The following is a 24758-nucleotide window of genomic DNA, read 5'->3' as shown; positions in this document are numbered from 1 at the left end:
TGTGGATGTTTTCAGGCTGCTTTCCACCCTGTTATGATGATGATGATGCCTTAGTCATGTTTGTTTTATGACTCATCCAAATCTCTCCCTCTCTCTATTCCTCTTTTTGCCTCTCTACCCCTCCCCTACCTCCCCCACCCTTCTCTCTCCCACGCTCTGCCCATGTCTTTATCTCCTCTGTTTTCATGTGACATCATCTCGGTTGGTCCCCCTCCTACCCCCATTAACATCATCTCTCCTTCCCAATCCTTCCATCCCTTTGTCCCTCCAACCTTCATTCCACTCTGTTTCTCTTATTTCCCTCCCTCTTTCTTTATCCTCCTCTCACCTCACCCATCCTACTGCCCCCTCTGCATACCATCCACCCTCTCCACTCCCTTCTCTAACCTTTTCTCTGACCCACCATTTTCTTTACTTCTATCTTTTTATCTGTTCTCTATATCCTTTGCTTCCTGCATCTGCCTGCCTGCCTCCATCCATCCATCCATCCATCCTCACCTCTCCCTCCATCACAGGATGTTGCGATGGCTGGTGTGTGGTCGGTTGGGTCCAGTTTGGATGTGGAAAGCACTGCTGCTCTTCGTGGCCATTGCGTTTGCTGGCCAGCTGCTGGGGGTCATCTTCAACAAGAGGTATCTGATTTTATTTACTTATTGAATTTTTATTTGGTTTTAGCTTTAGCTGTAGTTTCAGTTCTATTACAGTTGTTAGTCTTACAACCTGGTCACATCAGCATTTTATATGGCAAAATTTTGTGGCGCAATCAAGTAATTTCTATGGAATTGCCACAAACGGTGGATTCGCTTGTGGGGACGAAGTAAATCTGTGCAAATCTATCATGTCAAGTTCAGCTTTGGTGAACTTTGACACGCAAATATGTGCCGTTGAACAATAGTAAATCCTCTAGCAGTTCTGCACACAGAGATGTGGACTCAAGATGTGTGAGGAGATCATGATGAGGGCAACTACAGGGCATGTGAAATGACAGGAGAGATTAATGACTGTAAAAACAGGAAAACAAAAAAATTTGCAAAAATGACTTAACAGAGGCAGTTGTTGTGACAGAACCACTCTCAACGGAAGATCATGGTTGGAAAGCCTTACGACGGGCGGTAGCAGGGGCCGGGGTGCATCACCAGTTAGCGGTCCTCTGGTAGCTGACAGAGGTAGGAAGCAGGATGGAGTGGGCCTTCAGCTAGGTGTGACGGCAGTGGTGAATGAAAGCCTGGACAAATGGGACAATGACCTATTTCTCAAGATCCGGGAACATGGGGGGTTGATACCTGTAGGCACACTGAAAGGGATTCAGGCCTGTGGTGGAACTGAGAAGGCAGTTGTGGGCATAATGGAGGAGTGACCTTACTGGAGAACCTGGGAACGGAGGGCAACTGGAACAAAAAGACTGTTAAATCGGCAGCCGTTGGGTCCAGGGTTATGATTTAAGGCTTGCTTTTTTACCCAATGGATGCAACCAACAATGCAGGCAGGATTTCACTGTGGTCACTGGTGGTACTCTTTGTGTCAAACTGAAAGAAAAGAGAGTTGGGATTGACTTGATTTTTAGACCCATGGCTGAATGACAGTGTGAAGTTAAAGCATTAAAGAACAGCCCACCTTGCCTGCCGGGAGTTTAACTGTTTGGCTGTCCAGATGTACTCCAGGTTCTTGTGGTCAGTCCACACCAGAAAGGGTTGCTCAGCACCCTCCAACCAATGTCTCCACTCTCTTCCAACTGAACTGCCAGCAGCTCCCAATTACCAATGTCCTAATTCTGCTCCTCTTGAGATAAATTGTAGGAGAAGACTAAACATGGGTGGAGTTTTTGGTCAGGGGCAGAGTGCTGGGACAGCATGGCTCATACCCCCACATCAGAAGCATCAACCTTGATGACAAACTGCCGTTTGGGATCTGGATGGGAGCTGAGGTAAAGCAGTGCTTGAGAGCCTGGAAAGCCTGTTCACCTTGGGAAGACCACTGAAAAAAGGGGCCACAAGCGGTAAGGGAATGCAGAGGGGCAGCAACAGATCTGTAGTTATAGATATCGTCTGTAGAAATGAGCAAACTCCAGGAACCTCTGCAGCTGCTTGCGGTTAGTAAGTGTAGGCCACTCGGTGACAGCACGCTGAGCTTGGCGGGGTCTATTTGGATGCCACCAGCAAAAACAATGAAGACCGGGAACAGTTGGTTCTCCAGGAGCCAACGCAGCACCTGACTCACATGTTGCACATGTTCCTGCTCATTCTGGGAGAAGATCAGAATGCCTTCCAAACAGACGAGACAAAATGGTTCAACTTGTCCCAATCGACATCGTTGACAAGAGCGGTGATGTCATTCAGTTCTCTGAAGTCGATGCAAGGCCGCAGCATCTTTTCTTTCTCTTCAACAAAGAAGAAGCCTGCTCCAGAGGGAGAAGGTGAGGGATGATGCCAGTGAGGCCTGAATGTATTTTTCCATGGCCTCAGTCCTGGGTGCGAAGAGTGAATACAGATGCCCTTTAGGCGACGATGTCCCAGGAAGACGATCGATGGCACAGTCGTAGGGTCTAGTTTGGAAATGGAAATGACTAACCTCCATGCACACTGTCCATGAAATTCTCATCCGCACCAGAGTTGATGACTGCAGAGAGGGGTTGATCAGACAGAATTAACTGGGCTTGGAGAAGAGGCCAAGAAGGAATTTCTGGGTTGCGAGTTTGGCTCACCAGTGCCCTCTTGAATACTAGTGAGCCCCTACTTTTATTGGACAGGCTGAAACGAAGTGGCCAGCCACGGTGATGAGGGCATCTGGGTCAGTAGGAAGACCTTTAGCTCAGCTACAAACAGTTTATCAGATGTGCAGATTGTCAATTGACTCTCCCAATCTGCAGTAGCACAGTCTTGAGCCCTCCTGGTTAAGTGGCTGATGATGTAGGCAACCCGGGAGTCTTCAGAGAGAAAGAAGGAAGGCTGGAGCTGGAACACCATGGAACACTATGTCAGGAAAGGCTGACAGAGTCCTGATCTGGGGAGATGAGATTCTGTCCCTGAAGCTGATTGGGTGGGAGAAGATGCCAATGAGCTGGAGGCTTGGGCAGAGGACGGAGCTCCAACGGGAGACACCACCTCTTGGATCTGGGATGTGAGCTGATGAAACTGCTCACGGATGGATTCTAGGAAACGATCATGACAGGCGGGGGTCTCCTGTAGGCTGCCTGTGATAGAGGTGAGTTGCTGCTCGTGTCTGTGAATAGACCTCTTTTGGGCTTTGAGTCTGCTGAGTCTATTCTGGTCAGATCGTACTGTAGCGCTTCTACAGAGATGTGGTTTCAAGTGTAGGCAGAGCAGTTAAAAGTAGTCAGTCGTTTACTTGTTAAGTAGTTCAAGGCAGAAAGTTAATCAGTCAGGAAGGGCAAACAAAGCAGACAAGGTGCAGGCAAGAACAGGCTGTGGTCAGGAAGCGGCAGGCAATAAACAGGAACAAAGGCTGGAGTGCTAAGACTGGGTACTACATTAGATGATCTGGCAAGTGACTGGGGAAAGAGGGCTGGTGTATATGCAGGGGACCTAATGAGGGAATGGAGAACAACAGGGGTACTGGTGAGTGAGGGGAACAGGTGACTCAGAATGGCGGGGACACACTGAGGGCAAGTACAGGGCATGTGGGAAATGGGGTATCTGAAATGACAGGAGAGGTTAATAACTGGAAAAACAGGAAAATTACTTAAGAGAGATAGGCGTTGTGACACCAGCCAGCTAAAACCACAGCTAGCTTCCAATTTAGCGGTTAACCAGTAATGTGGTGGTGCTATAGCCAGCCAAAAGAGCTCACCAAGCTAGCTGGTTTCCTGCCAGTTAGCTAACTACCAGTTCATAAGCTAAGTAGCTTGGTTGTTAACCATACAATGGTGCCTGACCACTTTTGGATTTTTATACCAGTATTGATATTTAAGAGTTAAACAATGCTGTATAACGAAAAATTGGCCGATATTCTTTTTCTTTTTTCTTTTTTTTTTACAGAAACACAGAACATAAAAAAATCTTTTTGGTAAGGATTCCCTACATTTGTTTTTAATTAAAAAAAATTTGACCAAGATGTGTAGTGTTTGGGACATTTCACAGTGTAAAAATAAACTTGTCAGTGCGCTCTGTGGACAAACTATGTAATGGAGACACTGTTTTTAAATGAACTCGAACATATTTTTGACATTTCTCTACTGGCATTTACTGTTATTTATTGGCTCTCATTAATGCAGATACTGATATATTTTCAATTAGCTAATATCGGCCAAAATATCAGGCTAGGTGATTTATCGTTTGGGCTCTATCAGACAATACATTAAAATGGTTCATTCAAGGGATATGTCTGTACCATTTACCAAACCCTCCGCAGCATGTATGGCTCACCTAATTTACTATTAATAATAATATTTACACCTAATAACTATTTTGAACTCTCCAGCTCTCTGTTCCCACAAATGTTAGCACTGTCAAGACGGTTTGCAATTTGCATGTCAAAGTTCACCAAAGTTGAACCCACTGTGTGATTTAATTCAGTTATTGTGGCGATTCTATTGAAATGAAGTGATTTCAGTGCAAAACTTTGCTGTAAAAGACTGCACCCTCAAAGGATAAATTATCATTGAATCACACGGAGAAAACTGCTGCTCAGTGTTCTCTATGTATAAAACTTTAAGGGATGTAGCACGTCTGGCCACAGACCAATCAGTAATGACAGAAAGTGTTTTCTATCAGCTGTCAAAGCCAAAATACCTGCAGTGACAAAGAGGCAGCATGTTTGAAAGTTTCAGCCTGTACAGTGCAACAGTGTAGTGATTTAGGTTGGTAAAAGTAATGCAGTTTTTGTCCTGTTGGTCAACTTTGCCATATAAATATGTATAGTGGGATGGGTCTGTAATAGGGTTGTATAGATTGCTCGGTGTCAGCTGGATGTGGAAGTAGGCAACTGTTTGCTAAAATGTTTGCCATAACAACTTTATAAATGCGTTTTCAGCTTGTTAAAACTTAACTTTCAACTTAACTTTCAACGTTGAGGTGCTTTCAGTGAGTGGTGGTTGTGCAATTGAGGCACGAACTGTTCTTTTTTATCCATGTTTATCCATTCTCCAATTCTCCAAGTGTATGGGCACAGCTATTTACCAAAGCTATTTTTCAGCTTGCAGCTATCTACTCACCATGTGACTGTGGCAACCATGAGAACCACACTGAGGAACTGAGGCAAATGATACATCTAAATGTGCTGTAATGTAATGTAATCGTAGGACACCAAAGATACAAAGAAATCATTGTGTTGAAAAACAGGCTTGGAGCAACATCAGCTTCAAATTATGTAAAAAAAAAAAAAAGGGAGTCGTTGTCCTTGAAGCTGGTGATCCCTCATATTTTTCTACACTTTGCTACAAAATGCCTCATCTTTTGCCAGTGTGATGGCTCTCTCCAAAGGGGGGGGGGGTAGAGGTAGAGCGAGAGAGATAGGGAGAGAAAGAGAGAGGTAGAGGAAGGGGGAAGGGAGAGGTAGAGGTAGAGAGAGGTAGATCTAAAGAGAGAGGGGAGGGGAGAGAGAGGTAAAGAATAGAGGTAAAGGAAGGAGGAAGGGAGAGGTAGAGGTAGAGAGAGAGAACGGTAGAGGAAGGGGGGAGAGGAGAGGTAGAAGTAGAGAGGGAGGTAGAGGAAGAGGGAGGGGGAGGTAGAGGTATGGAGAGAGAAGTAAAAAGAGAAAGTGAGGTAGAGGTAGAGAGAGGGGGAGAGGTACAGGTAGAGAGAGGTAGAGGTAGAGAGAGAGGTAAAGGTAGAGAGAGAGGTAGAGGTAGAGAGAGAAGTAAAGGTAGAGAGAGAGGTAGAGAGATGTACATATACACACATATATATACACACACACATATATACACACACATATATACATATTTACAGTGGTGTGAAAAAGTGTTTGCCCCCTTCCTGATTTCTTATTTTTTTGCATGTTTGTCACACTTAAATGTTTCAGATCATCAAACTAATTTAAATATTAGTCAAAGATAACACAAGTGAACACAAAATGCAGTTTTTAAATGAAGGTTGTTATTATTAAAGCAAAACAAAATCCAATCCTACATGGCCCTGTGTGATAAAGTGATTGCTCCCTAAACCTAATAACTGGTTGGGCCACCCTTAGCAGCAACAACTGCAATCAAGCGTTTGCGATAACTTGCAATGAGTCTTTTACAGCGCTGTGGAGGAATTTTGGCCTACTCATCTTTGCAGAATTGTTGTAATTCAGCCACATTGGAGGGGTTTTGAGCATGAACTGCCTTTTTAAGGTCATGCCACAGCATCTCAATAGGTTTCAGGTCAGGACTTTGACTAGGCCACTCCAAAGTCGTTCTTTTTCAGCCATTCAAAGGTGGCCGGTGTGTTTTGGATCATTGTCCTGCTGCAGAACCCAAGTTCGCTTCAGCTTGAGGTCACGAACAGATGGCTGGACATTCTCCTTCAGGAGTTTTTGGTAGACAGCAGAATTCATGGTTCCATTTATCACAGCAAGTCTTCCAGGTCCTGAAGCAGCAAAGCAACCCCAGACCATCACACTAACACCACCATATTTTACTGTTGGTATGATGTTCTTTTTCTGAAATGCAGTGTTACTTTTACGCCAGATGTAATGGGACACACACCTTCCAAAAAGTTCAACATTTGTCTCGTCAGTCCACAGAGTATTTTCCCGAAAGCCTTGGGGATCATCAATACTTTTGGGAAAATACTCTGTGGACAAAAATGTAACTTTTCGGAAGGTGTGTGTAACAACGCAACAGCACACAATCATGGATTCATCCTTGTCATGGAGTCTTCAAGCAACAGCTGAAAATGAATGGTTTTCTATGCGATACCTTGACAACGAAGTATGTTTAACCCTCTTTTGTAGGCTACTCACCGTCATAAGCCAGGTCAACCACTATACTTTCCCAGATGTTGTCTTTGAGTCCGTTGTCTATGTAATCTTTATGTTGTTTGTCAAACAGAACATTATGCTGTGAGACCAAATGGATCAGCTGATCAATAGCTGTTTTGATGAGTGTGAATGATCAGAATTTAAAAAATGGATTGAATTGGCACCAATGTGCACCTTCCTTATACACCAGAATTTGTTTTACTTGCCTCTCAGGGCTTCCGTAGATGTGAATTTTTCCAGTCAACATTTATGACAGTTATGTTGTTGTTCTGAAGGTGCCATATATAACAGCTCATTACATAACAGCAATCCAACTAACCCCTCAAATCTGTGAGGTTTTGGTGTAACTGAAACTATGGGCTTACAACAGCACCAGAACCATGACATAACACAGGCCAAGATTGATAAAGAGCAACAACAAACCTTTACTCAGTGTCACTTTACTCATCTTTTCCTCCAGTCAAACCATGTCACTGACCTTTGTGACTTCATAGGAGTCAACACCTGGAACTATTTATTATTATTAATAAATAGTTCTAAATATTACTATTTATAAAATCATACGGTTGTGAGGTGTCAAGCAGGGTAGCAGAGGGAAACAAGGGATTGGACCCACATGCAGACAACGGAGGCAGCCTGGTAGAATTAAATGATACAGAAAAGGCATACATGGGTCTCAGGCAGGCAGTGGTCAAAACCGGGGATTAAGACGAACAAGGCAAACAAATCTGACAGGGAACAGGCAAAGTTGAAAACTCTAGAATCCAGGCAAGGTCCAAGGGAACGAAGAATCAATCCAACACAACTCATAAATATGAAATGCTGGGATGCTTGACACAGAGACAAAGACCAACTCACCCAGAACAAAGGAAACACACAGACTGAAATACAATCTGGTGAGGGGAGACAACAAGACACAAGTGAAAACGACTAGGGCGGTGCAAACAAAACTGGCAATTTCACATAAAAATGTTGTACCACAACAAATACATACATAAACACACACATTTTGAAATGTGATCTAAAGTTAAAGTGCTCCTTTCCTTTTATCTGTCCTCCAGCAGTGTCCAGCCAGCAGCCCGCTCCATCTTCTCGTCCCCTAATGCTCAGGGGCCCTCTCTGGGCCACTGTCAACCCCATACCCACATCATGTTCCTCAAGACCCACAAGACGGCTAGCAGCACTGTGCTCAACATGCTGTACCGCTTCGGAGAGGAGCATGACCTCCGCTTCGCCCTGCCGTTGGGCTACCAGCTGGGGTACCCACTGCCCTTCAATGCTCACAGGGTCAAAGGTTACCGAGGTCCCAGAGCTGTGGAGTTCCACATCATGGGCAATCACATGAGATTTAATAAGCAGGAGGTGAGTTGATCAGAGGAGGAGAGGGGGAAGTGGAATGACATAGGTGATGATGATGATGATGATGATGAGATATTCTGTAGTGATATGGATACAACTGAAGACAGCTCAGATCATGCACTGAGCAGCTTTGTATTTCCTTGGTTAGTGTTTGCATAGCAGGGATTATAATTTGCAACCTGACAGTTGGATGACAGTCCTCCATTTCGACTTCAGCAGCATAACATAACAGGAAGGCTGTTTTAATACAGAAATAATAAAGAACAAGATTGTGAAATGCTGAGACACAAGAATCAAACAATGAGCACCTGACATCCCTATTCTCTGTAATCTGTAACCATACCCAACAGTGATGTCACAGGGTTCTGGAGTACACCTGTAGATCACTGCAGCAAGGTGAGAAGTTAAATCACTGGAGTTCAGCAAAAACAAGATTTTCATTGTTTGTTAAATTAATTTTTAATTGCTGACATTTGGTTGAGTTTCTAAGTTTAAAAATAAGATTGTTGGAAAAACTGAATATTCACTAGTTTTTTTTTGCATGAAATCACTCAGAATTAAATATTTTGTATATTATATATATGTTCTATAATTTATATATATATATGTGTGTGTGTATGTATGTATGTATGTATGTATGTATATGAACAAGAAAGTAAAAATTATAGGGTTATGTCTTCATATATGGTCAAACTGAAGACTCCTCACGTTCCAAAAATATGAGCCAAGTGTGATCAAATTTAGCAAGAGTTCCTTGCAAATAACACTTGATCTTTTCTAACCTCATAAAACACAATACTTCTTGAATCGCACAAGTGTGAGAGGGGTATCAGAATTCTTCTAATTTAGCAATATCAAACATCTTGTGATGAAGGTCAGGAAAGCAATACAATCTTATTTGTATGTTGGTTGACCTGCTGCTTCAGGAAGAACCCCACAAAGAACAGTAATGTGTGTTTCACACATGCACTGCAACCCTGAACTTATCTAGACATCACCCGGAGAAGCTGTATGTGCAAACACAAATGTCCGAATGGACTATACCCAGCCAGCAACATAGTACACAGTCCATGTAATGTCTGATTGAGCCCATGTGTGAAAAGATTAGGCAATTGTCTAGAGAATTCATAACGAGCGAGTGGGTCTGTTGATGATGTTTCTATCATGCGACTATCTGCTTGCCTGTATATTGCTTTCCACTCTTTTATTCATTCTTTCTGAAATCCACAACCATCTCCACTCTCTTTAGAGTGTTGAGCTCCAAGTTGTTGTGTCCTCACCTGGTCACCAGATGTTTAATCTCTCACCTGTAAGCGGACTCATCCCCACCAGAGATGAGTCCAGTGAGGGTGGTGTCATCAGCAAACTTCAGAAGCTTGATGGACTGATGACTGGAGGTGCAGCTGTTTGTGTAGCCTATAGGGAGAAGAGCAGAGGGGAAAGGACGCAGCCTTGATGGGAACCAGTGCTGATGGTCCGGGAGTCTGATACATGTTTCCCCAGCTTAACATGCTGCCTCCTGTCAGACAGGAAGTCTGGGATCAACCTGCAGGTGGAGTCAGGCAAACTCAGCTTGGAGAGCTTTTCCTCCAGCAGAGCCTGGATGATGGTGTTGAAGGCAGAGCTAATATCGACAAACAGGATCCTGGCATAGGTTCCTAAAGAGTCCAGGTACTGGAGGATGAAGTGGAGGGTCATGTTGGCATTGTCGACTACAAACCTGTTGGCTCTGTAGGAAAACTGTAGGGGGTCCAGGAGTGGGTTGGTGATGGCTTTGAGGTGGGTAATGACTTCATTACCTCAGAGGTCAGGGCAGCGGATCTGTAGTCCTGTCATCTTTTTTTGGGGACGGGGATGATGGTGGAGTTTTTGAAGCAGCTGGCATATGGCATGTCACCAGTGAGGTGTTGAAGATGACCGTGGAGACAGCTGGTCAGCACAGTTCCTCAAGGTGGAAGGAGAGACATTGTCTGGTGCAGCTGCTTTACGGGGGTTCTGTCTCTTGAACAGCCTGTTAATGTCTCTCTCTCCAGGATGAGAGAGAGTTGTCATCGTGGTAGTGGAGGAGTGGGCCTCTAAGGTGGGCAGTTGAGAAGTGGCCCAGGCCCCTGCTGTGGTAGGGAGGTAGAGCTGTTGGGCTGGAGCTGGTGTTAGAAATGTCCCTTTGTCTTTCAAATCAACAGTAGAACTCATTCATGTTGTTGGCCAAGTTGTGAATGGAGTGGGGGGCTTTAAGTTTGTAGTTGGTGATCTGTCTGAGACCCCTTCAGACAGCTGAGAATTGCTCAGAGTACAGTCTTTTAGCCTCTCACCACCTTGATAAACCATTGTATTTCGCCTATTTAAACCTGGCCCTTTCCCCACTCCTTCATGCTTCTTCCTTTTCCAGCCTTAGCTGTCTGAGCTTAGCTGTGAACCAGGGTTAGTGATTGTTATAACTCACCTTGGTGCACCCTTGGTACACAGCAGTCCTCACAGAATCTGTCACAGACATGTGACATCATGACATCACAGCAGTGTGTACTAGAGCGAAGATCCTCCATAGCTTCACTGTTCCACTTTTTTGATATCCTCACAACAGGTTTACAGAGCTTTAGTTTCTGCCTGTATGCAGGAATCAAGTGGACAATGCCATGGTCAAGAGTGTCCCAGTGCAGCACGGGGGATGGCGTGATAGGCACTGCTGATTGTAGTGTAACAATGATCCGAAGTATTCTCCCCTCTGTGTTCGGGCAAACTAAGGAGTCCGGGTTTGTCAGCTCCAAACACAGTATCTGATTGGTGAGCTTGCACTGTGCCTCCTGTACATTGGCCTGCAGTGGAATGTAAACACCAACCAGTAAGAAATGACACAAACTCACGGTGGGAGAGGAAGGGTTTACAGTTGATTCCAGATCAGAAGAACAGTGCTGTAGAATCACTTTCACATCATCACACCAGCCACTGAAAACAGATCCCTCCACCTTTCATTTTGACAAAACTGACAAAACTGTGCGAACCAACACACAGAGGCAGCCATCGGTGGCACCATCTTGGATGCAGTATTAGTGTATAGCAAGTTTAACTAACATCATAAATGTTGTTTATTGGCCCAGACTTTGAAGTTGATGTTGTTCTATTCATTAATGTGCTTCATTTCTGCTGGTGAAGAGGTGTAGGCTATGATTCAGTGAACTCAACATACCTGTAAAATCAGCTCCCTCGCTGTAGTTTCAGTGGTTGCCATGGCCACACAGCTAGCAAGTGGCAAGTTAAAAAAGCTGAACCATCATCAACTCAGACGAAAGCGGTTTGTGAGAGTGGCAGCTGGCGTTCTCTCTCTGTGCCACTGCCACCTACCTTGGTGGCACGGCTGCCATTGTGTTTACATTTAAAGGGGGGCATCAGCTGCAACCGCTCACTGTCTGAAAGCACCCTAAGATCTGTCTTATTTTTATTTTAAATTTGTAATTATTATTAGTGCAAAAACAAAACAATAGATAGTGACTTTACAGATACAACAATGATAGAAACAGAGATAAAATACGCAATGTATGTGGGAGAAAGAAAAAAGTTTTCTTCTGAAAGGGGTTGACCGGTTATTGGTGATCATTTGCCAGAAAAGGACCACTATGAAAACATTCTGCACAAGGCTTCTGTTGCTCAGAAGAACCAATTAAAATACAATATACTACTGCTGTAGTTGAATTGCATCACATTTTTGTAACTATAAGTTCTCTTCTATGTCTTAGGTGGAGAAGGTGATGCCTGCAGACACGTTCTACTTCTCAATCATCAGGGACCCGGTCGCTCTGGCTGAGTCCTCTTTTGCTTATTACAAAGAGGTAGCGCCTGCCTTTCGGAAAGCCAAAGGTTTGGGCGACTTTGCTGACTACCCTAAGAAATACTACGACCCTCGTCTCCGCAACAACCACTACGCCCGCAACCTGCTGTGGTTTGACTTTGGCATGGACCACAATGCTAATTTCTCTCTGGCACTGGCTCAGCGCTACGAGGCCCTGATCCGCCGGGCCTTCAAGCTAATTCTAGTGTCTGAGTACTTTGACCAGTCCATGATCCTGCTGAGACATGCCCTTTGCTGGCCGCTGGACTCTGTCGTCTCATTCAGTCTCAATGCTCGGCAGCAGAAACCCAGCGGCGTAGGGGGAATAAGTGGGAGCTGGGTGGGCAAAGCTGTGGCAGCGGCCGGTGTCGGTGGTAGAGGGGGACGTTCACAAGCCAAGATGCTGCCCAATCTGTCACTAACGGAGGAACAGCAGGAGAAGCTGCGGCAGTGGAACGCCTTAGACTGGTACTTATACAAAGCCTTCAACCGTACCTTCTGGGAGGAAATCGACAGGTTCGGTCATGCTCAGATGGAGCAAGAAGTAGCTCTTCTAAGGATGCGACGGGACGATCTGGCCCGGGTTTGTCTCAGGGATGGCGGGAAGCCTGTGGAGGCACACCGGATCCGAGACAAAAACATCCGGCCATTCCAGAGTGGATTAGTGAAGATTCTCGGCTACGAGCTCCAGCCAGGGCTGGACAACAGCACTAGGACGTCCTGTCTGAGGATGATCAGGCCCGAGATCCAGTACAAAGATTTGCTGGATGCTAAACAGTTCCCTCGGGCTCCGGCAGTCCAAGCCCAGCCAGGGCAACAGAGCCAGGGCCTGATGGTAGCAGCCGGAGGCTCTTTTTTAAGACAAGACCGATCCAGGACAGGAGAGAGGCTGGTGGGGGGAGAGGCTGGGGAGAGGATGGTGGAGGAGGGGGAGAGAGACTGGGACGGAAGCCGTTTAATGAGGAGCAACCAGACTTTGATACGAGGGCAAGAAAAAGGAAGGTTGAGATAGTTTGCGGTGAGTTCCATTACTAAATACGGTACCTTTGGTCTTTGAACAAACAGACAGAGAAAGTGAAAACTGAGCCGAGTGTGGTGTGGAAAACAAAAAGCTCCTCCTTTGCACTTCCACGTTTTGGTCGTTTGCTTGTTTTCTTAAAAACTTTGCTTTTAGTTAGTGTAATTCGCGTGGACTTGATCCTTGACCTCTGAGCCCCTGGGATGCTTTAATGGCTGCAGTAACAAGTTGAAGGAGGGTTGTATGTTTTGTCGCAGTAGAAAGTGAAAGGACAACTTATACTTGTTTTTTATAAGAAGAAGCACTCTAAAAGTGCTGGCAGGTCCTTCTTCTGCTGCTGTTCACAGCAGACACACAGAAGCCTGTTTTATTCCCTGTTCATATTAATACTTTTAAGAGTTTAGATTTTCACGTTGACCTTGGTGTACATGCATGAAATTTCTTAACGTAAGGTACATATAGCCCCAGTTTTTACCTTTCAGGCATTACATTACACTGAATCACTGAGATAAGCATCTGTTTTTCTAAAAGTTAAATACCTGGTGATCTTTGAAAAACACAGGCCATTTGAAAACATCCCCCTGTTTTGAATGTATTTCCAGAATCCTCAAAGACTCTTCTTGCAATCTGGATGAAGAAATATTCTGTCTATAAATATAATAAAGTAGATTTTTAATCAGTTTCCAAAGTTGTGATTCTATTTCTTAATAACAACAAAGATGGTAGCTGGAAATTTCATATTTTCTAGATCAATGTGCAAAAATTTTAAACATTTATTGTCAGTCATACTTGTCTATATTGATGTGCCTTTCAATTATTTTATATTTTCATACAAAAGAATGCATTTATATAGTGTATAATGTACAAAATGAGCAAGGAAATATGTTATTTCTTTCCACCTGAATTAGGAAATGGAGTTGCAACTAGGAAAATTTGTAAAAATAATAATTTTTATTGTGCAGTGGACAGATATTTTTTTCATTCAGATGAACCCACCTTCTGGGTTTTTCAAAGATCGCTGGTTATTTTTCAGAAAAGCATATGCTTAGCTCTGTGGCTCTGTATGTATACAGCACAAATTTCCCATTACTGATATGGTTTGTGAAGTCAGTAGAGGTTGGTACTTGTTAGTGGACAAAAATAATTAGGATGAACTTACTATTTCTCTCTTCGAAACACTTCATTCAGCTTCAGAGTCAGTATTGAGCCCCGTCTAGAACCACTAACCTGAACAGCTTCTTAAAGAGCTCTTAATAATACAAGAGAGGAAAATTATCCGAGGCCTGTGCTTCTGTTCTGGGCTGCTTGATCCTCACCAGCCTATAGGAGGCTGGTAAATATCAACATTTGGGCACAATCCTTCCACACGCAGAGACATTTCCTTGGAGATCCATTTCTTTGTCATGATGTTAGGTATTAAAAATTAATGATTCATATCAGTGTGGGCCAAAGTAATGTTGCTCAGGAGCTCGCCTAGCCACTAACGTAAAAAACAATAGAAATTAAATGTATTAACTAAAAAATAAAAGTCAATCATAAGTGATCCACCTAAAAACAAGACCAAAAAAATAGGCAATACATATAAAAACCTTAAAAAATATGTCAACAATACAACTCATTTCTCAGAAAATTAGCAAATATCACCCGTCATTCTTAAGTTTTACTGCTTTGGGCACAAAAGGACTTCAAAACAACTGGGCACCTATAACTTGTCACTCAACACACCTTCTAACATGCTCATGTGAAGTGAAATGAGTGAATTGCTGTGAAATTGTTAGAATTGTGTATAAACCCAGCCAGACTGTGGTTAAACATGAATTGCTTGTGTGGAGGGCAGAAACCCTGAATATGAATTATATATATTATTGTCAAATGACCTGTGATAGCTTGCTGTAACAAATGAGACCATGGTTGAAATGATGGGTATCACTATCTCAGGCTGGTGATGCAGTTAGTCCTAATGTTCCCCCAAATTAACACCAGTTTTACAAAAACGGCTTTATTCAGCTTTGCGTAAGACTGTTGTGTGTTAAACACGGAGCATTTTACATGTTCTATTAAAGCCTGGTCCTGCGTGGTACTTGTTGAAAGCCTGCTGCTTCCTCGTCAGCATGGTTAGTATATTTTGTCATTAACATGCTGCTGTATGAAGATTCAAATGGAATCTAATAATCACTGATTACTACATACATAACAAAAAACACATCTCTACCTCTTTTTTAGGGACATGTGACAAGTTCTCACTTGATAGTTTTGTGCATACACAGTCCAAAAACACAGAATTCCTAAATTTGAACACACATGGAAATGTGCATGTGTGTGCTTGCTGACATTGTCTGACTGTTTTTCTAGACAGCTTTTGTTGAGAGTTCCATTGTTGTCCAAAAACAACATTAAAAACACATCAATGAACCTCACCGTCACATGTTTACACTGCTGAGGGGACTTAGCTGATTTTATCATTTTTTAACAGATAAACAATGAAGAAGTGTTGTTTGCCTTAAGAACAAATAGCATCAACAAATTAAAATAGGAGCAGATCTTATTGAAATACGAAAAAATATAAAAACAGAGGAAATTACTATCTCTGATATAAGCCTGTTTCAAATGAAGGTCTGGTTCTGGGCAACTAGAGAATCTACAGTGATTTTACATTTAAATGTTACTTTTGATAGATGTTTTTAATGGGGTATATTTACATTGTAGTGTGTTACATTTACTTAAAGCCCCTACTTGTAGTGTTTAAAACTGACAGTAGTGACTGTGGCAGACAGTAGTGCCCTAATGCATTCAAACTCAGGACATAGTGTTTCCATAGTATGAATCTTCAGCTACATCCACACTACTACGTTTTTGTTTAAAAACGGCATTTTAAAACGAAAATGATCTCTGTCCAAACGAGGGTTTCAGCTCCCTTTCAGAAGTAATCACCGTCCATACTAACACGCCTGAAAACGCAGATCACATGACCATGCGCGTGCTGGTGTAAACAGGAACAGGACAAAAATAATAAAGCAGGGAAATGTGACTGCTCTTCACAAAATCCTCCCGGATAATGCTGTTTTTATTAAAAACATTGTAAATAGCATTTTGTTAGTCTCTTTTCCATCATTATATTGTCTTTTTGCGTCTTTCTAAATATAGAAAATATAACATCCATTCCGTTAATATACAAACTCAAATACTCCACAATATCACAACACATACTCACATAGTTCACATTAGCCAATGCTTATATCCTACATAATGTTAGACAAGTACTCTTTTAGTTGGGCTATTATTTAAACTGCATTTTAATTGTATTTGCTTTACAGCAGAAGGCTGATGCTAAATAACACGTGCAAAATGGCTGAACACACTAACAGAAGGCTAAGCTAAGCTACTAGCAAACATTGATGTATCAAAATTAATCCATTAAAACTAATCCAGACAACAACATCCATGAAACAGTACTTGTAGTCACAACCTTGTACATTCAAAGAATGTTTCCCATTTCTTTTGATGAAGTCTGTGGATTAGCATTGTGGCATAACTTTACCATGTGTTTGCTAGAAGTTGACGACAAGATCCTTCACTTTGGGCTCTGTACTCTGTGTTTCCCATCGTCCATGGGATAGTCCAAACGCAATAACGTTATAATTTTTCCAGAGTCTTCCCTTGTCACTCAGGTAATACAATGTGGAGGATACCTTTGTAAATACATGCACGCATGCTAGTTTTTGTTGTTGCTCCTTCCACATCTGGACAATCGAAGGTTTTCTCGCCATTCCCCAGGAACCACAACTTCATTAATAAAATTAGCCTAGGAACTAGTTCTTAACCTAAAACCAGCGCTAGGGCTTGGGAATTGTCACAAATTGCTTGAATAATAGCTTGCCTCCTGGGCATGTAGGCAGTAGTAGTATTTACAAATGCTGAATTTAACTGCACAACAGCTGCTAGCATTGCCAACAAGGTCAGCAATGCTGGGTCGTTATCAATGTTGAACTAGCCATGCTTTATGTTTGTTTTCTTCCAGAAAAGGGTTACGTGATAGGGGCATGACGAAACAGGGAAGGACATATCGTTACTGATGAGGCCGAATCAAGAAGTGGGTCTCCGTGTCATTGTTTCCAAAAGCCTCCATTTTTGGCCGTCAAGACTAAACACAACTCTGGAGTTCTCAAACGAAAACGGGGCCAGCAGCGTTTCCAAACGTATCTGTTTTAGGGGGTCGAAAATGCCGAAGTACTGTGGACGCTAGGTGTAAACGTAGCAAAACTTATGCATTTTAAAATGAAAACATAGTAGTGTGGATGTAGCCTTAGAACACTGGCCCATCAGTATGTAACCTCTAAGGGGTTTGAGGCTCTGAAGAGATTCCATGGTTCCCAAAGCAAAGTGAATTATACTATACTATTCTCCTTAGTATTTCTGTGTGAGTGGTCTCTGAAGTTTCTCCCAGTAAAAACAATACAAAACATAAATAGAAGATTTTGAAGTTTAGTTTATTGTTAATTGAAGTTAAATATCTGCATGCGACCCATCCAGAGTGTGTAGGAGCAGTGGGCATCCCTTCCCCAGTACCTGTATTTGCTAATCTGGTTGTCATGTGGTGTGGGAGGAAAGCAGAGCACACACAGAAACCCATGCGAGCACCTCACTAGCTGCTGTGGGACTGAATAGCAGACAAACTGGTCTGTATAGGAACTATCAGAGCACTTCAAAGTGAGACATCTGTGTGCTGTGGTTTTCACTTACTGCTGTCAGTCAATACAACACAACACAGTCTTTCCTGTGTGAAAAACAGCAACGTGAAGCACCATGGTCTAATTTTTTTTACAGCTATGCAGTCAAGTCATTTGAGAATGATATTTAGAGATAAATATTGTAGGGGGTCTATGTAGGACAGATGACAGTCTTGTGTCCAGTGTCAGAAAAGAGCCACAATGAGCCATGTGGTTTTAAAAAAAAAAGGCCTCCACTGAGTGTAATTTTTCACAACTACACAGCTCAGAGTGAATTATCCTGCTTACACTATGGCTGCCAGATCACAATATTCAGTATTGTTTATTCATATTTTGGCACTGTTCACTCTTTATAGTGACTATTTGTGTTGACACTTGTCTTTGCCAATCTTGAAACAGATGTTACAGTTTGGAGGAGCTTGATCTAACTCAGCCGCAGAATGTTCTAGTTTAGCTGGTAGTCATACTGCCAATTGAATATATGCACAGGCTGGTCAGCGTGGGGGGACTGGGTATAATGCATTCTGTTTGAATGGCTACCTCCTCTGTTTCCTCAGGTGAAAAGGAGATTGTTAATCAGCCTTTACAGTCACCTAGTTTAGACACTGAGTCAAAATGATGATAAAGAATTAAGTAAGATTTCAAATTAAAGGGACATGCCTGTGTTTATTCATTTTCCCTCCTTCCAGGCAAACATTGTTTTATATTTATTTCACTATAATCTGAAACACTTGACACTTACACTTGAAATTTGCCTCAGTTACATAAGCCATCATTACAGTGACCTTTGTATGCAAAATGGAGCCTGACCAATACTTAGCCTTGATCCAAGACCGTTACACTGTCCTGCATGACTATCTCCTGCAACACCATTTCAATCACATTTCAGTCACTTATAATAAAATGTGATACGGGACAAATTACTCTGACCCAGTAAGTTCTCTTTTATTAAATGTCCATGTCAAATCAGAAATGCCGCAGGATTTCTTCCTTTCTCATAGACTAAAGTGCTGTTCAGCAGCAGTGTGTTACAGCAATACTATTGAGTGAAATGGTCTCCTTTATATACAGTATCTTGTATTCACTTTAATGGAAGGGACCTCATTTGTATTACTTTTCCAACTCCAAGTTGCTAAGAAGATTGTCCATTATCTGGTGAATTTGTAGTTGAAACATTCTTCCCTCAACGATTTTTTTATGAGCTGCTCATTGACTGAAATGTGGCTGCAGCTAACTGATTTTTTGAGGCCGATACCAATATTAAAGAGGTACTGCACACTTAAATGTGAGCTGTAAACTAAATTATATGATTGTACTGTGATGAACCACATCAGTGCTGGTGTTAATATTTTTACCAAATTTATGAACATCTGCATTTCATGGGTTGAAAATGGCTCAACACACTATCTACTGTTTTAAATCAACCTGAACCTTGCAAGGCCAATGCTGACATAGAGTCGACTGTTTGGGACTAATGACATTTATATTTAAAAAAGTGTTAACGCCCTCTAAACAGATGTTTGCAACCCACCTCCCCCAGCCTTTGAGTGGGAGTCTGTGAAACAGCGCTCATATTCAAATATATGCAGATTGAGATGCATCATTCACTAGAGTTTACACTAGTTTTTGCTAACCCTCTACTTAGTATTTTTCAGTTTTGGCGCAATGGTACAGAAGGACATTGTTTCTGAACACCGGACTACATTCTTTCCCTTGATGGTGATCCCATAATAAACAGCAGGGCTACGGTACATACTGACACTCCCCACAGACACACTCCCCGGAGAGCTTCTCAGCCTCTCTGAGCCGCTAACGTTAGCTCAGTTACAACACAGGTACCACACAGAAACTTTTACAAAGAGCCATGAATCTGCATCTGACTGTCAAAGCTCCAGTCTATTTCCAGTGTAGACAAGGAGAGTCTGACAGCAGCTGCTCATGGCTGGTTAGCTGTCTGTCGCTCACTCTGGTCAGTGTCTCCTTACCTCCTGCCGCACACACGTGGCCACGCCCCCTACAGTATTTGTCCTGCAGTCCTCTGCTGCATTTTTTAAAAATGCTGGGAAGGAGAGAGCTAGCAGAATTTGGTGGTGCAGTTACACTTTAATATTTAAGAGTTTTAAAATATACAACAATATACATATCTGTGATAAATTGTCAATGTATTGGTCAGGCTCTAATGCAAGATATGGAAAACAAATGTCCAATTTCCATGAAATATGTGTGTATAGCTCTGACCTTCCCTCCAGAGACACCATCAGGTCAGAATTTCCATTTGTTCACAAAATTCTAATCGGCACATTACCCTAAAATTTACTGCACATTCATTAAAAATCTTCATGTTGGGCAGTTCATAAGCTTTCTTTAGCGCTACCCACAGTCCAAAATGTCAACTTTGGATACAAGATATCACCTCATGCAGATTGCTATAAAATTTTCTTAGCATATTTATGCTCCCAAGACATGCACCTTTTGATTTACATGACTCCATGAACTTTCTTCTAGTGCCACCATCAGGACAAACTTTATGTGTTTAGCTCCACTGCTAAGGCTATAAGAACAGCTAAGTCATCAGTATTTTTATCTGAGGTAGGGATTTTATTTGCGCCAACGCCATCATTTTCATTGTGATGATATAAACAGGCCCCACATGCTTGTATTACAGTGAAGAACTGGACTAAATCTAGTAGATGTTTGCTGTTCTGGTCCACCACTGTTTAACTGTAGGAGAAACACTAATTGCACGGAACGGTTGCAGTCATAGAAACACAAAGCATTTGTTTCATGCCTTAGTATATAGTCATATTATGGACCAGGGCTTTAAACAATGTCCTTCTGTATTTATTATTCTAATTGCCATTTGTACATACTGTATTTATCAGGGTTTGTTCTCTTTGGAGGTTAGTGGTGATCAGTAGAAGATTGTGTCTGTCACAGTAGGATGGAATTCACTATTGATGTTGATGAGAAAACCTTGAATCTGCACACACTCATCCATATGTTCAGTCAGTGTTGAAACACTGATGACAAATGCCACTCAGCAATTATGGCTGGGCCATAATTTATTATTATCATTTAGTGATTTCACTGCGATTGCAGCATGTTTATATGGTAATATCATGCTATTGTTTTACAAAATGTAATCATCTACATTTAGAATTACAGCATATTGTAATTAAAAACTAACAAAATGAGTTACTGAATATTGTGTGAAGACTTTAGTTTCTTGTAATACATGACAGTAGAACAATAACTGAATGCTAATTTGATTATTTCATGTAATTTTGTATACATGATATGTTATTGATTTCAACCATGTCACCCAGCCCTCTCCCTCCTAACAGTATTCATGTATCAAGAGATAAAGAATAGGCCTACACATTCATCATGATTGACTGCTGATATTTCAAGATAGGGAGATAATTATGTCATGATCAAGAGAAAATGGTTTGATTTCTCTAAATAATGATGATTAAATCCCAATATTGGGATGACCATGTGAAAATATTAGCACTAAAAACATTTTATGTTATTATCTTAAAAATAAAGGGTTGATTAATCAAGACAAAAATATGTTATCTCAAGACAACAAAATAATTGCGTGTTGATCTCAACCACACAAGTCAGCCACACAATTATCTAGTCTTTATCTCATAATTACGAAATACAGATTTTAATTATCTCATAAATATAAGAGATAATTTTATCTCGTAACTGAGGGATACAGATCTTGTAATTATGATATACAGTATGTTCTCTTAATTATAAGATATTTTCTTGTAATTATGAGATGTTATGTCAAATTAAAGATGCAAAAGTCATGATTACGAGAAAGCTTCTCAAAATTCTTTGTTTTAATGGTGAGTACAATGTGGTACGGAACCACATTGTATCACACAGTGTGTCTACTTACACTCTCAGTTTCACAAACATGCTCTCTGCTGATAGGTAACAGAAAGTAAAATTAAACCTGCTTAATTTTCATGCCTGTCTTCCCACATACCATTAAGCTTTGTTTTTATTCTACCAGGGTTAGGGTTAGGGTTACTACCTAGGGTTACTAAACCACTACTGATATGGTTTTGTGACTACTTGTTTTGTAGCTTGTTATTAGTATTCAATTTTTCATATGTGAACATGTTGTATTATACATAATGTGTAAGAATGTGTGTAAGAATAAAATGTACACCTTGTGTCAAGCCTCTTTAAATCTCAGTTTTCAGAGGTCAAAATGAGCAGAAGCTCTGGTAAACAGTGTGATTCATCTTTTATCATGCACACTTCATTTGAACAACTTCCATCTCTGTGCTACTGTTCTCACAACCCTGGGTTATTACTGACAGGAAGTACTTTATTGATTCTCTGAGCTCAACAGTGAGATTCCGGAAGTTAAAATCCCATTCATATTCTGAATAGAGAATTTTTATTACTAGCCACAATGTCGTAACCATCCAAAGTAGACACCACCATGGATGCATAAAGAGAACTGGATACAGTGTCGGAGGCAGGGCTCCATTCATTCCTATGAAAGCTGCTCAGTGGCGCATGAAGCCAAAAAAGTTATACTTCCTGATATAAAAATACCCAGATTTTCCGCATTGCGGGGCCCATAGAGCTCACGCATCGGAGACTCCGCCAGCTGAGCCGGCTAACGTCTGGTTTAGCTGTCCACTAACTTGAATGGGGATAAAATTAATTAACCGTGTGGCTCTTCTAGACTTTCCAAACGTTATCGGACGGAACGGCTCAAATTCAGATAGTGAAACGAGTCATTTCGGGGGGTTGTGACACTCAAAAAAATGTATTCACTGCTTTACAGCCACTTCTTTCACAATGTAAGTCTATGGAGAAAAGTATTTTTGGGCCGGTTTGGCCGCTATGTCAAATTGGTTTCAAAGTCTGGCGCACTTCTTGGGGGATTTGGGGGAAGTGGTTCCATGGAAATGTTTACCGTGAATGCGAACCCACGAACAGCTAGTGAGCTTTTTTAAAAACTTTACCTACACACTTAGAACTTACAACAGGTTTAGCTAGTGAGTGAGCTGACCATGAGTTCCCGCATTCCGCGTTTTTTTAGAGAATGACTACAACACTATAGTAATGACAATGGTTAAATTCAAGAAGAAGTGCACTACTTAAGTTGGAAGTTGTTGGAAAGGTATCATTTGCAGTGGTTTATGGGATGCATAGTTCCTTCACTCTTAAAATAATTATGTACACAGTCTTGTACCTTTGCCTTTTTTTTCCATTTTCCAGTTCTTTTTTGCTCTGATCTAAATGTTATGGTTATCATTCATCTCATAGTTGGTTGGCTTGGTTCCAGGCTTAAAACTCTTTATATAAGGATTTTCTGAAACGTCAATAAAGTGAATGAATGGGAAATTCACTTCTGAAACCGGAGCCGTTAAAAAAGTGGGCGGTCACTGTTGAGCTCTATTGGAAGTGCAAGAGTTCATTCAGAAAGTAACAGTGTACTTTGGCATGGGTCTTACTTAAAATTGTGTATTTATGTTGAAATTAGTAGTAGATCACGCTCTTTCTGTCTATCCATTGAATTTTGTTTTCTTGTACTGAATAAAAGGAACATTTCTTTAACTTCACTAACTCGTCTCCTTGATTTTCACGTTGATTACCAACATTAATCAGTTGAACTTGAGTTGTAATGCTACATTTAAATGTCATGTGGGAAGGATAAGAGAAAAAGACATAAACAGTGGGACCTTCTATTGTATAGTGCTACATCCATGTGCTACAGTTGCAACATCTATTTTCTGGTAAATACCCCTCCTGAAATGTTTACAGTTTTATGCATCAAAGTCTATTTAGCCTACATGGCTTAAGAGGGAGCTACGCTAAGTCTGGGAAATTTATGTTATACTTTAGTGCATTTATTCTTGTACTACATCTCGGAGGAAAATATTGTATTTTTTACCCTATTACATGTATTTGACAACCGTAGTTATTTTGAAGATTCAGATTTTGCATACTAACATTAACAGATTACAGATTAAAGTGCAGTTTATAAACTATTGTATAGTATATAATATGATTATTATATATTATTATATAATATATAGTTAGTTAAATTAGCTCCACCTCCATCAGTTGCAACTCTAAATTCTGCTTAGACATAATACATCGGTACTAATAATCTAATGATATAATATGCATAATAATATAACCAGGAAACCTGGGAGGCTGGATGACTGTCCGAAGGAAGCATAGCCCTGAGCAGAAGCCCACGGTTCACCACCAACCTGTTCACATTTCTAACAAGTTCCCCCCACTCAGCGACACACCTGCTGAGAAACCAACTCTGATAATTGGCAGCTCCATTTTGAGAAACGTGAAGTTAGCGACACCAGTGACCATAGTCAAATGTATTCCTGGGGCCAGAGCGGACAACGTTGAATCCTATTTAAAACTGCTGGATAAGGATAAACGTAAATACAGTAAGATTGTTATTCACGTTGGCAGTAACAACTCCCGATTACGCCAATCGGAAGTCACTAAAATTAATGTTGAGTCGTGTGTACATATGCAAAGACAATGTCAGAGTCCGTAGTTTTCTCTGGGCCCCTGCCAAACCTGACCAGTGATGACATGTTTAGCCACATGTCTTCCTTCCGCCGCTGGCTGTTGAGGTGGTGTCCAGCAAACGATGTGGGCTTTGTAGATTATTGGCTGACTTTTTGGGGAATGATTAAGAGAGACAGCGTTCATCCCACATTGAATGGAGCAGCTCTCATATCTAGAAATCTGACTGATTTTATTAGTGGACCTAAACCATGACAACCCAGAGTTGAGACCGGGAGGCAGAGTTGCAGTCCTACACGCTTTTCTGTGCTTCCAGAGCAGTTTCCCACCCAAAACTCCTTAGTGACGGTGCCTGCCCCCTGACCACTTAAAT

At 41.6% G+C, this 24758-nt stretch overlaps 1 protein-coding gene across 4 annotated transcripts in view; it reads left to right on the top strand.

The window, feature by feature from the left end:
• Positions 1 to 24758, top strand: part of gal3st4 (galactose-3-O-sulfotransferase 4) — an 82677-nt gene that overhangs the window by 43440 nt on the left and 14479 nt on the right. The window contains exons 2-5 of one of the 4 annotated variants that reach the window (XM_044183780.1): positions 516 to 632; positions 7983 to 8283; positions 12012 to 13121; positions 17140 to 23448. In XM_044183780.1, coding sequence (XP_044039715.1) covers positions 516 to 632; positions 7983 to 8283; positions 12012 to 13115 — 1522 coding nt within the window. In that variant the 3' untranslated portion in view covers positions 13116 to 13121; positions 17140 to 23448. Of the gene's footprint in view, positions 1 to 515; positions 633 to 7982; positions 8284 to 12011; positions 23449 to 24758 lie in introns of those variants that run through there. The other 3 variants (XM_044183781.1, XM_044183783.1, XM_044183782.1) reach the window with 3 other exon arrangements.

Source organism: Siniperca chuatsi, linkage group LG22 (assembly GCF_020085105.1).
Source record: "Siniperca chuatsi isolate FFG_IHB_CAS linkage group LG22, ASM2008510v1, whole genome shotgun sequence".
Taxonomy (NCBI): domain Eukaryota; kingdom Metazoa; phylum Chordata; class Actinopteri; order Centrarchiformes; family Sinipercidae; genus Siniperca; species Siniperca chuatsi.
The sequence above is the reverse complement of the archived record's forward strand: the minus strand, read 5'-3'. Positions and strand labels throughout refer to the sequence as shown.